The following is a 13,809-nucleotide window of genomic DNA, read 5'->3' on the forward strand; positions in this document are numbered from 1 at the left end:
ACTACAAAGAAAGCAAGGAGGTAGCAGTGGGGCCTTTTTGGTGCTGACTGCACACCCTTGTCTGCCCCAAGCTAAAGCCAGCAAGCAGGCAGACACCCTTCCAAAGGGCCTTGGGAGAAGGATGAAGGAAAAGCCTCATCTTCTTCCACTGATTTTCTGTGCCACTGGACACTTTGAGGATTGCTTGGAATCCTCGATGAGATCCCTGATTTCGGGGCTTTGTGTTGGCCTGGGAAATCTCTGTTCAGAGCCCCCACCCCCGCGAAGGAAGCCCACTGTGTAAAACAGGTGCAAGTGGAGGGCTCCACAGAGCACTGACCGTGCAACCCGCTCGACCCCACGCAGGCTGTCCAGTCTGCCCTGTGGCGTGGAGGCCAGAGCCACATGGCGGCCTTGCGAAACATCAATGCCAAAACCACGTATCGGGCCCCTTTCTTGTTTAACTTTAGTCACAATTTTTGAGGCGTAATTAATGCAAATTCAGATTCCAGCTTATGTTTCACCACTATAAACTTTCTCTTTGCTGTACCCTTAAGAGGACAGAAAGCGCCTTGTCAGGATATATATAAATTTCCTGAATTATTTCTGTCTGATCAGCTAATGCTGCCCTCAGGCACCAGAGGAGAAGGCAGAACAACCACTGAAATGTGGTTCATGACTTGAGCTAAACGGCTACTAGGAGAAAAAAAAATCCTTCAGAGGGTTTTAACTACCAAACCAACCATAACATCTCCATGGAAGGGAAACCCACTGTAAAACAATGTAATCCTATCACTTCACAGCAGTCTTGCAAGGGCTGTTCTTAACTATGTGCTTGAAAAGTAGTATTATGTGAAAATGCATTACTCTGGAGGCAAGGTGGTTTACGTAGATAAAGCATCATGAGCTCCAGTAGCCAGCCACACAGTGTCCAGGAGGAAGGACAGGTATCTGTGCTATTGCTGCACACGCAGAACATGAATCCTGCCAAGTCAGCAACAGCGACTCCGTAACAAAAGACAGCCTGTGTCTCAGAACGTGCTGCCGGCAACGAGGCGCCTCCTACACGCACAGCCTGTTTCTTCTCTTGCTTCTGATTCCTCCTCTTTAAGCTCCTTGGCACAGATCTCCTCCTTCTCCACATTTACCCTCTGCCTTTCTAGCATCGGGGGTACCAGGTCCTAATGCTATCCTTTTCCTCCCTGATACTGCTGCCAATGGAAATTCCTAAACTGCATATACGGGCATCCTGCTTCTCTGCTCTAACCCATCGATGCTTCCTGCCCCTCATTCAATCCACAGTATGAATGAAGGCCCAACACTTTAGCTGACAGCCAAAGCCTGCATAACATGGCTCTTCCTACCACTCCAGGCTCGTCTCCCACCCCTCTTCAAATCAGACCCCACCACCTGGCCGAGCTCATCAAGCTGCCATACCACATCCTCCGGGACCATCAGGCTGTGAGGCTGTGGTCCACGTCAGAAACGCCTCCCCTAAAACCCTGACCTCCCTCTCCTGTCCACTTTTCCTTCTGTGTAGCCACTGTATCCAGCACAGACTTCTAAGACTGCACTTATCACAATATCAGCACAGCCATATGCCTCTTCTCCCAGATAAAACTCCTTGGAGGCAGGGACCATGCCTTGATACTCATCCTTGTATCCTAGGACCTGGCCCTGCAGTGGACTCTCAATACACGTTGGTAATCCAACTCCCAACTGTAATGACTAGTTCATGTGATTCCATTCATGGAACAGCTATTGACTATGTATCAGACGTTTACATTCTAATGGAGAGACAAAGAAATAAAATGAAATCAGAAATCAGAACATAATTATAAGCTGTAATAAGAGCTATGAAAGAAACAAACAGGAGTGAAATAAACATTAGGATGAGGGGCAGGGATCTACTTTAAATGAAAGAGTCACGTAAAGCATATGGTAAAGAGCATTCCAGGCAAAAGGGACCATACAGGCAAAGGCCAGTAGGTGGGAAAGAACTGCTAATTCATGGCATTAAAAGAGGCAAGTCTTTTAGCTGGAGAGTAATGAGAGAGATGGCGAAAAGTCACGTATCTGAAAAATGAATTTGGTGAATTAGGGCGAGTGTGATGACAGAGGGGCCTGCTAGGCACAGTCAGAAGTCTAAACTTTATTCCAAGTGCAACAGAAAGCCACCTGAAGGATAGAACCAGCAGTTAAGGTGATCTAACTTTCGCTTAAAAAAAGAGCCACAGTACAGCTCCATCAAGTAGTCAAAATGACTGTCCAGCCGAGGCCAGCAGCCCAATCCTAAAGCCGTACCTCCGCCTGCCAAGCCAGTGTAGAAGCTGAGAGGGCAGATGTCCGGCCGGCTCCAAGGACAGCGATGGTTTCCCCATCATCATCCACCACTTTGAAGTCCAGGTCCTCGTTGTATTTTCTGCGCTTCACTTGCCGTCCTGAGCGTCGTTTCTACAGGACAAACACACCCGCCAGAGAGACTATCTGTGAGTCAGAGGGAAAAGCTTGCACAAGGACACGCTCACCTACACTCACACACGAAGGAGACCTCTCTAACTTCGCAAAAAGAATCTTCCCTAAACATAACTCTTTTCAGAACTGAATTCACTCAAAATGGAACCCAGGTGAGGGAGGGAGCCAAATCACCAGGATCCAGTGAGAAGAACGTGTAGCCTCAGAATCCAAGGAACCGTGTTTTATGCACCATTGCTTCCCCCACCCCGCTTTCTGGAATTGGTTTCTATTCCGGTAAAACAGGGACGGGAAGTAACTTCATCATCTTTGAGGTCCCTTCCAGCATAGCTGGAAGCTCAGGGTTTATGACAATGATTTAATAGTTTTTTTTGGTTTTGATTTTTTTTGGGGCCAAATTCACCATACTTACCATGTACTTCTAAACAACTAAATAATACTAATTTTGTTAGGACTGATTTTGAGAATCTCCTAACACCCTTTGAAATGCAAGCAGACATCTTAAGTGTGACAAAATAAGATTCGTGACTCACCATGAAAGGACTCATCTATAATTAAGTAGCTTGTGACCTTTTAGAGAGAGAACATTCTACAACAAAGCAACCCAGTGGCTTTCCTCAAACAGAAAAACACATGGTTCATCTCTACATACACATCATACCCAAGCAGTAGGAACACTTCTGGGAACCATTCACCAGCTAGCTTACTCTTAAGATACTTAAACCTTACAAAACAAAACGAAAAGCCAAACCTCACCCTCCCACATCATCTAAAAGATACCTCCTGGGGCTCTCTCTGTGTTCCCATCATTTCTTCCCTGTGTCACCTCTATGACATTTAATTTTACATGAGGGATTCCACATAAAAAGCTCTCCCCCCAATCCCAGGTACAAATCACCATCCTAGAAACACTGAACCCCCTGCAGACTCCCATCAACCTGATGTACTTGCTGCTCTGCCCGTCAGGACACTTAAGAGCCACTAACCCAAGTTGACAGGCAGTGAAAGGGGGTCTCTGATCTGACACTCCAGACACTACTACTTATTTACCACTACGACTTTAGGAGCTGACACCTTCCTACAACGAAGATCACCTAGGAATCTATGAGGGTCCAGATGATTCTTAAGGAACAGTAAGCTGGTCTTACCCTAAATGGCCCCCATGCAGTAGCACAGCCCAGATAAACTGCTGTGGATGTCAGAGGGAACAGCACTCTCAAATATTAGAACTCACGTCCAAGAGAGGCAGCCTCAACTGACAGAAAATTCCTACCAATGTCCTGGGCACACTTTGGCATGTTTTCAGAAATCTCACTTAGGTGGGCAACTCCTTGTTTCCATGTTTCCTTAACATCTTGGCAAAATGAATCCATCCCTGACTTTTCCAGCATCTGGGATTATGAAAGTGTCCTTGTGTAGACTGGCCAAGCACGCTGAGCCCTAAATGTATTACCTACACAGCAAAACAGGCCCTCTGAGCCTTACCTAGTTTGGATCACAATTCCACTTTCCACGTTCACGCTTACTGTGGCCTAATATCATGCTGCTTTGCAAGAAGGAAGCAAACACCACTAAAAAACTGGGAGATTATTAGTATAAGGACCAGGATACTAAAGAAAAGCCTGTGGTCACCCACTAAAACAATGAAAGCCCAGCCCAGGTCTCTGTGCGAGAGATGCAGGCTGGAGACAGGGAGAGAGGAGCAACAGGATCAGTGTCAGCAAGACCCCGCCCGGCAGCCGTAACGCCCACCAGGGCTTCCGGGCACAGCTGTACCTGGCTGTCTGCAGATTCAGTGGACTCCTCAGGACTCCGCAGGGATGGGTTCGGCAGGCCCTGATCCAGCTCTAAACTCTCCACTGTGGTTTCACTTTTCCTTTTTCCTTTCTTCTTTTTCTCCACTGGGGTTGGTCCTTGCTCCTTGCTACAAGGAGAAATTCAGAATTAAAACTGTTGGGCAGTTTTTAAAACTAAGATTTCTCATGTGATTACAGTTATGATAGCACATCCTGGAAATCTTGGGCCAGGATAAGCTTTAATGGAAAATCTACAAGAGTTTCTTCCCAGAAATTTGCAGAAATATGGGAAGAAATATCTACACAGGTTGATGCAAAATTCACTTTTTTTACACCCCCTATCATGACTACTATAGATATGATTAACGTGATAAGAAATAAAATAATATGAACATCTCCAAAAAACCTCACTTTCAGTTTCACATAAATGTCTTCTCTAGGAAGTTTAATTGCTTCACAGATATTGAGAATCATCCACTTCCAATCTCCCTTTAAGTTACATGCAAAGAGACATCTCCCTAATCTGTCATCACCCTCTATTGAGAATGGTCTATGCGTACGAACTTGGAGTGAGTACTAGGAGCTCAAAACTGAAGACAACACTGCCCAGCCCCTGAGGAGGTTGTAATGACAGAATTCCTACAGACCACCTAGAGCTATAGCCCAATGCAGCAGATGGATGCTTCCTGAGAGAGGTGGAAATGGGCAAAGTCCATCCACCCTGAAAGGCCCTACTAAGATGGCAACATCTCTAATAAGCCTTTTCGGGCCCTGCTGGCTGATAAAATCTCTTTTCTACACTCCCAAGCGCCTCAACTGTGCTTTGCATAAGGTATTCAAACTTTAATCTTTCACCAAAGTTAGTCATTACACGTGACACCAGGCTCAGGACCATAGAGGACCTGGGATCCTCTGCAGTGGCTCGATCAACATTTGCTGAATGGATGAATATTTTACACTTCTCTGAGCTGTCCTATCAGACTCTAAGCTCCCTGAGGACAGAGAGTATGCACTTGATTAAGTTTTGTATTCCTCACAGTGAGCAGTCTTATACCTAAAACATACTAAGTATTCAAAATTTACTGGATAGATGGATGGATTCATCAATGGATAGATACGATGACGTGTCATCAGGGAGATGTGGGAAAACACATCTGAGCAGAGATATACACAGAATTTTGATAGAAAAACAGGAATAATAACAATTACAGCTAATTCATATATAACACCTACTACATGTAGGCACCGTTCTCTAATCCTTTACACGGATTATCTCCTTTACTCTTCACAACAACCTTATAAGGCAGATAGTATTATCATCTTAATTTTATCAAGAGGCACAGTGAGTTAAGATTTCCAGGGTCACATGGCTAGTAAATGGTAGAGAAAGTATTTAAACCAGGCACGCTCGTAACCACCATGGCATTCTTGGGGAATGGAAGAGTGTTAAAGGCACGTTTAATAAAAGATAGCCTGTGTGGCTGGATGACAGGGCAGGTGAACAGAAGCCCTAAGTGATGGAGCTGGAAAGAAACCAGGAGAACACGAGGATAGAGAGCTGAGACTCACCCTGTGTGAAAAGCACATGATGGCAAGCCCGGGCAAGAGGGAATGAAGACCTAGGCGAGATGTGCTCAATGAAAACTCATCAGTGAAAAGGATTTGAAAGATCCAGCAGAAGTAGTACCAGTAAGTCTTGGCAGAATGTGGAGAAGGAGGAAGAGCCAGGATTACTGGTATTTCCCATCAGGTGAGTTACTGGAAAGTGTGGGGGAAGACAGGGACACCACCGGCCTTGTTCAGAGAAGGGAGATCCAATGGGATGAACCCGTAGCGGGATAGCACCCAGCGACAATGGCGAGCACCCATCACATGAGTGCAGACCCAGCCCACCCTCGATTCCCTAGGCTGAAGACTGGCTTCCCTATCAGCAAAGTTCTTTATGAAAATTTTTTTGAGGAAATGAAACTCAAGGGATCCTGCCATTTTAGAGAACTGTACATTTTAACAAGAGACCTGTGCTCTCAAGCCAGGGAAAAGAGTACTTCTTATCAGTTTCAGGACAGGAGACTCAGGTGAAACAGTTTAAAAAGATGCCAAATTTTCACAGGAATATTTATCTCATGTTACATGGCTTCTCACTAAGAAAATTACATAGCAATTTACACTCTACAAAGCCCTTATGTGCTTCTGTCTCATTGAACTGTTACAACCACGGTTCCATGAGGGAGCCAGGGCAGATGAGCTTCATATTCCACATAAAGAAACAGGTTTAAAAGCAACAAAGGCCCCAAAGTTAGCAGCCGAGCAGAGGCCTGCGCTCAGCTCATGTGACTCACAGCCTGTCACTGTTTATACCATATCATGTTTCCTGGCTCCTTTTTTTTTTTTTTTTTAAAACCCCAGGCTCCCTTTCAATAAATGCAAAAACTTCAAATCTGCTTTAATCTTATTTGAATCTCAAAATTATGACCAAAAGAATTGTTAACAAAACATTCCAGTGACCCAAATATACAGAAAAATTCATAAATCCATAGTTGGTTCTCTTAACAAAAGAAGGTTTGTGCTTAATTTTTTGGACACACATTTAAAGACAGCTAATATACCGAAAGTCACCATAATGATCACGTGCTCAGAACCCCATTTAATCTTCTGTAAAATCCTAAATCCTTCTCCCAACATCTGAAATCAATTTTATCTATCTACTAAATATAACTTCACATTGGAAAACTTTGTCTGTATATGTTTAATCTTCATTTTAAATATTTGTATATAGATGGGCTAGAAACATGCTTCATTGTGAAATATCCCACTGAAAACTAAACCAAGCTCAAGACACAATTAAGGAATAGAACCTCCTCAAAATATTCTTTTTAAAGGAATTTATTTATTTATTTTTATTTTTTGGCTGTGTTGGGTCTTGGTTATGGCATGCGGGATCTTTTGTTGCGGTGCCCAGGCTCCTCTCTAGTTGTGGCCTGCAGGTTTTCTCTTCTCTACTTGTGGCACACGGGCTCCAGAGTGCGTGGGCTCTGTAGTTTATGGTGCGCAGGCTCAGTAGTTGTAGCACGTGGGCTTAGTTGCCCCACGGCATGTGGGATCTTAGTTCCCTGACCAGGGATCAAACCCACATCCCCTGCACTGGAAGGCAGATTCTTTACCATTGGACCACCGGGGAAGTCACAGAACCTCCTCAAAATATTAAACCTTACAACAAGGCTTGTATATATTTGCCTTCCATGCTTTCAGGAACAAATTAAATGATGAAAGTAAGGAGGAACTGTAGTCAGGCATCTCCAAAGTCCAGCCTGGGGCACCACAAGACTTCCTAGCCAGAAGCTGAGGGTGGGGTGGAGTGGAGGGAAACTTCTTAAATATATGTCAGTAAAACTGGAAAATGTCTGGAGACACCTGCTTACCTATCTGGGGGTAAGCAAGAAGATACTCTACCTGGGAAATCTTCAAAGTGATTTCCTGGAGGTTACCTTTAACAACAGAATCGATTTTGAGTTCCAAAAATTCTTCCTGGAGCTCTTCTGATAAAGACAAATATCAGGAAGAAAAGATTTCTTATAAGCTTATAAATGGGATTTTCAAATAGGACATCAAGAAAGTATCACCTGAATTCATCCTCCAGGAAGACTAGGTGAAATGTGTTTTTCCCATCTTTGGAATAAGCTTTGAAAACGTTATACTTGAATTTTATCAAATGAAGACATTTTAACCTCCACATTGCTATACATACAGATGCATTTGGTCCATGAATTTTTTTTTTTTTTTTTTCGCCATACGCGGGCCTCTCATTGTTGTGGCCTCTCCCGTTACGGAGCACAGTCTCCGGATGCGCAGGCTCAGTGGCCATGGCTCACGGGCCCAGCCACTCCACGGCATGTGGGATCTTCCCGGACCGGGGTACGAACCCGTGTCCCCTGCATTGGCAGGCGGACTTTCAACCACTGCGCCACCAGGGAAGCCCCCCATGAATGTTTTGTTTGCTCCTCGAAGTTCTACGTTCTTCAAAAATAGTGGTCAAATAATATGTAACAAAACTATGTATGTATGTATGTATGTGTGCACCCTTTGATCCAACAATTCCATTTATAGGAATATACTCTACAGATACACCTCCAACAATATGAAAAAATATATGCACGTGGTTATTCAGCATTATCTGGTAATTTCAAAATAACAAAAAAGACTTAAATGTCCAAACATTAGTGCTGAATAAGTGAGGATACATACAAAGGAGTACTATGTAGCTGTAAAAACAATTAAGAATTCTGTAAACTAATATGGAATGATTTCTAAGATACATTGTTAAGTGAAAAAAGCAACGTGCAAAAGAGTATAGTAATATGCTACTTTTTGTGAAAGAATAAAGAGGAAGTAAGAAAACTTGCATATATCTACTTACTTTACAGAAAGAAACACAAAGAGGATAAACCAAAAAACAATGATTATCCACAAGGGATAAGTGGAGGGAATGGGGTGGAAGGAGTGACATTTCTCTATCTTTTTATATAAAATCTGACTTTTGGAAGCATGTTACATATCAAAAAATTTAAAAATGAAAGATGAAAACAAGCTGAAATAAATGAATCTAAGTATTTCAAATGAATAACATAACCACACTGAACAGATGGAAAAAAAAACTCATTAATTTATAAACACAATATCTGACTATATACTTCCAGCTTTTGGGAGAAGTAGGGAGAACAGCAAACATATCCTGAACTCTCTTTGGTAGGTGTATAGGTGAAGCAATTCTGAAACCATTTTAGTTGTGGTATAGGATTAAACAAAAGAGTAAATGTGTTGGTGTTAGGAGCTGTGGTTCTCACCCAAGAAATGGGAAGACATAAATATGAAATGGTGTAAGGCAAGGAAGATATTGTGGGATGAATCTAAACTGGAGGCCTCAGTGTAATCACATGTTTTCTAAAATAAGTATCTCTATGAACACATGCATATAAATGGGTACATATGCATTATGAATATATTGTGTGCACACAGGTGTGTACATATGTGCATGTACGTATATGTACATGTGTATGTCTTGTGTATTTTTTCCCTAGCTTTGACAACTGCAAGAGCTGAAAAGCAAAGATACTCCAAAAGCAATGTGCACACATAGCACTCAGATTTTGGTTTCTGATACCAAAGTTCCTCACAAAAATGGCTGATTCCAAGACAGGGAAGTTATAAGATCAGCCTGAAACATCTTGTTTTGTCAGAGAGTAAAGGGAGTGCTCAACAAAATTAAGGCAGCACGTCAAAAAGGCACAGGAGTCAGTTTAAAGAGCTCACGGTTACAACTGGGGCCATTTGAGCACCAAAGTAATCAAGGTCAGTAATGAATTATAAGCCACTGAAAACAATAGGAATCCATTCCAATGACAGATAGACAGATAAATAATGAATAAATGAGGGAGAAAGGAAAGCTCTTGCTTACAGAATACAAACAGTAAATGGAGAGGAATCGGTGGAGTTGGAAAATCATTTTGTAACCACTGTCGTAAAGATATATACAGTCCAGAATCATTGAGGAATGCTAAATCTGGGGGGAGAGCAATTTGAAGAGGAACAGGATATTTGCATGATCTTACAGTGTCTTTCCACAGATTGCATATTAGTTGTACATAAACAACAGCAGTAACTAGACAAATGGTTACACATAAGAAAATGGTCTTACTCCTAGGAAGGATATACTGGAGTATTTAGGGATAAAAAGGCATGATATTTGCAACTCACTCTCAAATGGTGGAGGAAAAAAACATATAAATATATATAAATATAAATTATTCTGATATATATCTATTCCACGGCTGAGGTGGATACTGTTTGTTCAGCATCTTTTTGCTAATAGTCAGTACTGATCCCCCCAAACCACGACGGTGAACAGAAGGTCAGGATGGGCTATGGTATCCTAGTTCTTTTACCACAGTGATGGACACATGACCCAGAGAGGCGAACCTGGGACTCCTTCCTTAAAAAAAAAAAAAGATTAATTTTTGGTAGGAGTGGGCAGGAAAATGAAATCTCTTTCCTCCTAGGTTACAAGGCTGTTAAGCTTATGAGCCCACAGTTACAGGCAGGCACAGTTCAACCTTGAGAAGGAAAGCAATTGTCAAGGATGGAGCTGACACTCAAAGAGATGCAGAAAGGCGGGAGACAAAGATCTCGGTGGAATCCTCAGTGGTATAGCCCCTGGTTCTGATTCCTTAAAACCACTGAACTCACTTGTTATTATTTTTTCTTTAACTTAATTCAAGTTGGGTTTATGTCACTTGTAACCAAGAGAGTTCTAAATAATACAAAGGCCGAATAATCTCACCATTTAATGGCACTTGAGGCTGGATCGAAGCAGTGTAATTTTTATAATCCTCGTTTTTCCAGCTTTCAGAGTTAGAACAAACTAACTTAGAAGACAGAAAAAAATGGCAGACAAGATTTTAGAGGCTCAAAGTCCCTCTTTCAGTAACAAAACCCAAATTGATTTTATAATAAAACATATATCCATATATCCGCTTTAAAGAAGCATCTATCAAGTATTTATGATATGCAAGAAATTTCCAACATATAAACTATACCATTCATTCAGGACAACTGTCGGGAATAACCAATTAACAGTTTATTAGTAGGCCTCGGCCCCAAAGCCCTCTCACCCTGTCTCCTACACAACTTCATTAGCCAAGATTTTATACATCTTTACTTTCTGCAGTTGCATTAGGAAAATAAATACCTTTTTTTGCCTTCCATATACAGAACTGTACTATTAAATCACTAGACAGACAGACTTCTTCAACTTTCCTCCTAGCTCTATCTCCAGTTCCCAACCTCCAGCTTTCTTTGCTAGAACTGAGAGAAACGGAGTGCTGGATCTGAGTATGAGTAGTAAAGTCTGGGTATGTGTCACAACACTGTACGAGACTCACTGCAATGAGTCTTTTATTACTTTGCCCCCATGGATTCCAGCTATTGAAAAATTTTAATCTACCAAACCAAGTGCATTATTTCAAAATGACTCACCTTCCCATTTTAAAATTAAATCTTACAAAATGTCCATCGAAGTCTTAGCAGGAAACAATCAGTTACTGCCACAGTGAGTTGCCTTTACCCCCAAATTCAGGATGACTGAAAACAGCTCAGAATGCCAATTACTGCCTCCGCAGATGTGCACGCACCTGGGGAGTCCAGCCCGGGATCCACTGCCCAACTCGAGGAACAACTCTCCAGAAAAGCTCCCGACCCAGGCCTTGCCACAGGGCTCTGATCCTCTTCCCGGAAGTACAGCACTGAAAACGTGGACATTAGCCCAGAGCGCTCATTTGCACACTTAATCCAACTTTTACTTAATGCCCATATTCGTTTGGTCTATATAGAGAGAGCTGAGTTGAGCACAGGTTTTTTAAGATATTGGTTAAGAGACTTCCCTGGTGGTCCAGTGGGTAAGATGCCGCGCTCCCAACGCAGAGGGCCCTGATTGGATCCCTGGTCGGGGAACTAGATCTCGCACATGTGCCGCAACTAAGAGTTTGTGTGCTGCAACTAAGAAGGCTGCATGCCACAACTAAGAAGTCCGCATGCTGCCACTAAAAGATCCCGCGTGCTGCAACGAAGATCCCGTGTGCTGCAACTAAGACCCGGCACAGCCAAAATAAATAAACAAATATTTTAAAAAATAGATATTGGTTAAAAGAAAAACACATACCCAAAACAAATGGTTTGGGTGCAGATATAGTCACCTGTAGACAAAATGTGAACTGTATCTCCTTGTCCTCAATCTCTTTAATCATATCATTAGCACCATCAAAACAAAGATTATACAAGTTTGTGACATTATCATAGTAAAAAATGAAACAAAAACATTACATACTTATAAGATGAAAAAAGCAGAGTTTTAACAGATAATCTTATTAAAAGTGATTAAAAGCAAATGAAAATAATTTTCTTTTAATGTAGAGGGGCTTCAAATGAAACATACAATCACCAAATCCCACTTTCCAGGGAGATTTGCTTTTGACTGATACCTCTCTAACGCCAAATATGTTCATGCCTCTAGTTCTTTATCAACACTAAGCAATAGCCACTCACATCCTGATCCAAAAGTTGATGAGTTTAGACCTCATATTATCTCCCCTATTACTCTACTCAAGTTTTTTGATGAATTCTTTTAGTTTAGGCTACCGTGTTTTAAATTTGTATTAGTTCTTTCTTGTTTTCTGTTCCTTTTTCGTGATAACCCATTCCTGTTTGCAGACAAGACATCATCTTGAATCTGAGGATACTAACTTAAAATCTTTACAAGTCCTTTTCCTTGAATGGTTTCTTCTGAGGACAGTTGTCCTGGTCATTCCTCTTTTTCCTGCTTCTTTGCTGCTTTTCCTCTATGGTCTCGGGATCTTTGGTGAACTATTCCTATTTAAAATGAACGAGGTTGATAATGCAGGTGGCTGATGAGGCTCTCTGCTGCTGAGTAAGTCACTTTCTCCAACAAGCCTCAGCCCTGAATGGGAGGCCTGGCCTGGGACTCTGCATGCACAGGTGGCTGCCCCTTTCTCTCCCTTTTAGGGGTATGGGCAGGGAAAGGCAGAGAAGCCTGGGCTCCTGTGCCCCCTTGTTGTGGATGTCAGTCTCCACTTGGAGCCTAGACCCTCTTCCAGAGCAAACTGCTCAATATCTTTAGAGTAATTGTCTAACTTCAGCCTGGAGCTGACAAATCATGCAGCTACTCTGCCGATAGTCCCTTGATCAGCCACCTCCAGTTCTGGCCCTTCTCCAGGGCTGCCAGGGCCATTGTGAGGAGGAAGCACTTCTACCTCTGCTACAGACATACCTCCTGCATGTGCTCTGAGCTGGGACTCCCTCCATAGTATTCACCCATCAGTATGATACTATGGGCCTCCCTCATCCAGAAATTCATAACATCTTTTATCTTCGAAGAATTTATTCCCTTCTGTTCTTCCTGTCACTTCATTAAAGATCTGACGAAGAAGGGAAAATAAATGTATGCTCGGCCTACCGTTTTAAAACTGGAAATCCTGCAAAGAACATTTATTTCAATACCATTTTGCTTTAAGTCTTTTCTCACCTATTAATTCCTTTAATAACTAGCTCAATACTCACCTCTTTTAAGGAACTCCCTAGACCAGAACTGAAAGACTCTATTTTTTGTTTTTTTTTTCTCTTGGCCGCACCAGGTGGCTTGTGGGAGCTCAGTTCCCTGATCAGGGATAGAACCCAGGCCACGGCAGTGAAAGCCCAGAATCTTAACCACTAAGCCACCAGGGAACTCCCTAAATACTCTTAATCCTCTCAATCCTTTCAGCTAATTCTATACACACTTATACTAGGTTCTTTCATTTGTTTGTATTTTTGCCTATTTTTGGAACACTTGCAAGGCTGTTTCTCTAACTTGAGAAAGTTCCCCAATAACAAGGCTCACAGATGAGCCTTGGTATCACCCCTGTGATACCTTCCTTCCTCCACTATCCCATTCCCAATAAAAGTACTTATAAACAAAACAAGGCACACAGGAGGCAATAAATACATACTAGAT

At 42.3% G+C, this 13,809-nt stretch overlaps 1 protein-coding gene across 1 annotated transcript in view; it reads right to left on the reverse strand.

Annotated features, from left to right (window-relative positions):
• Positions 1 to 13,809, reverse strand: part of CHD6 (chromodomain helicase DNA binding protein 6) — a gene marked incomplete at its 3' end in the record, with an annotated part of 225,047 nt that overhangs the window by 108,759 nt on the left and 102,479 nt on the right. The window contains exons 4-5 of the mRNA XM_079719317.1: positions 4,231 to 4,378; positions 2,284 to 2,433 (exon numbers count right to left, since the gene is read on the reverse strand). Coding sequence (XP_079575443.1) covers positions 2,284 to 2,433; positions 4,231 to 4,378 — 298 coding nt within the window. The remainder of the gene's footprint in view (positions 1 to 2,283; positions 2,434 to 4,230; positions 4,379 to 13,809) is intronic.

The sequence above is a fragment of the Hyperoodon ampullatus genome (assembly GCF_949752795.1).
Source record: "Hyperoodon ampullatus genome assembly, chromosome: 14".
Taxonomy (NCBI): domain Eukaryota; kingdom Metazoa; phylum Chordata; class Mammalia; order Artiodactyla; family Ziphiidae; genus Hyperoodon; species Hyperoodon ampullatus.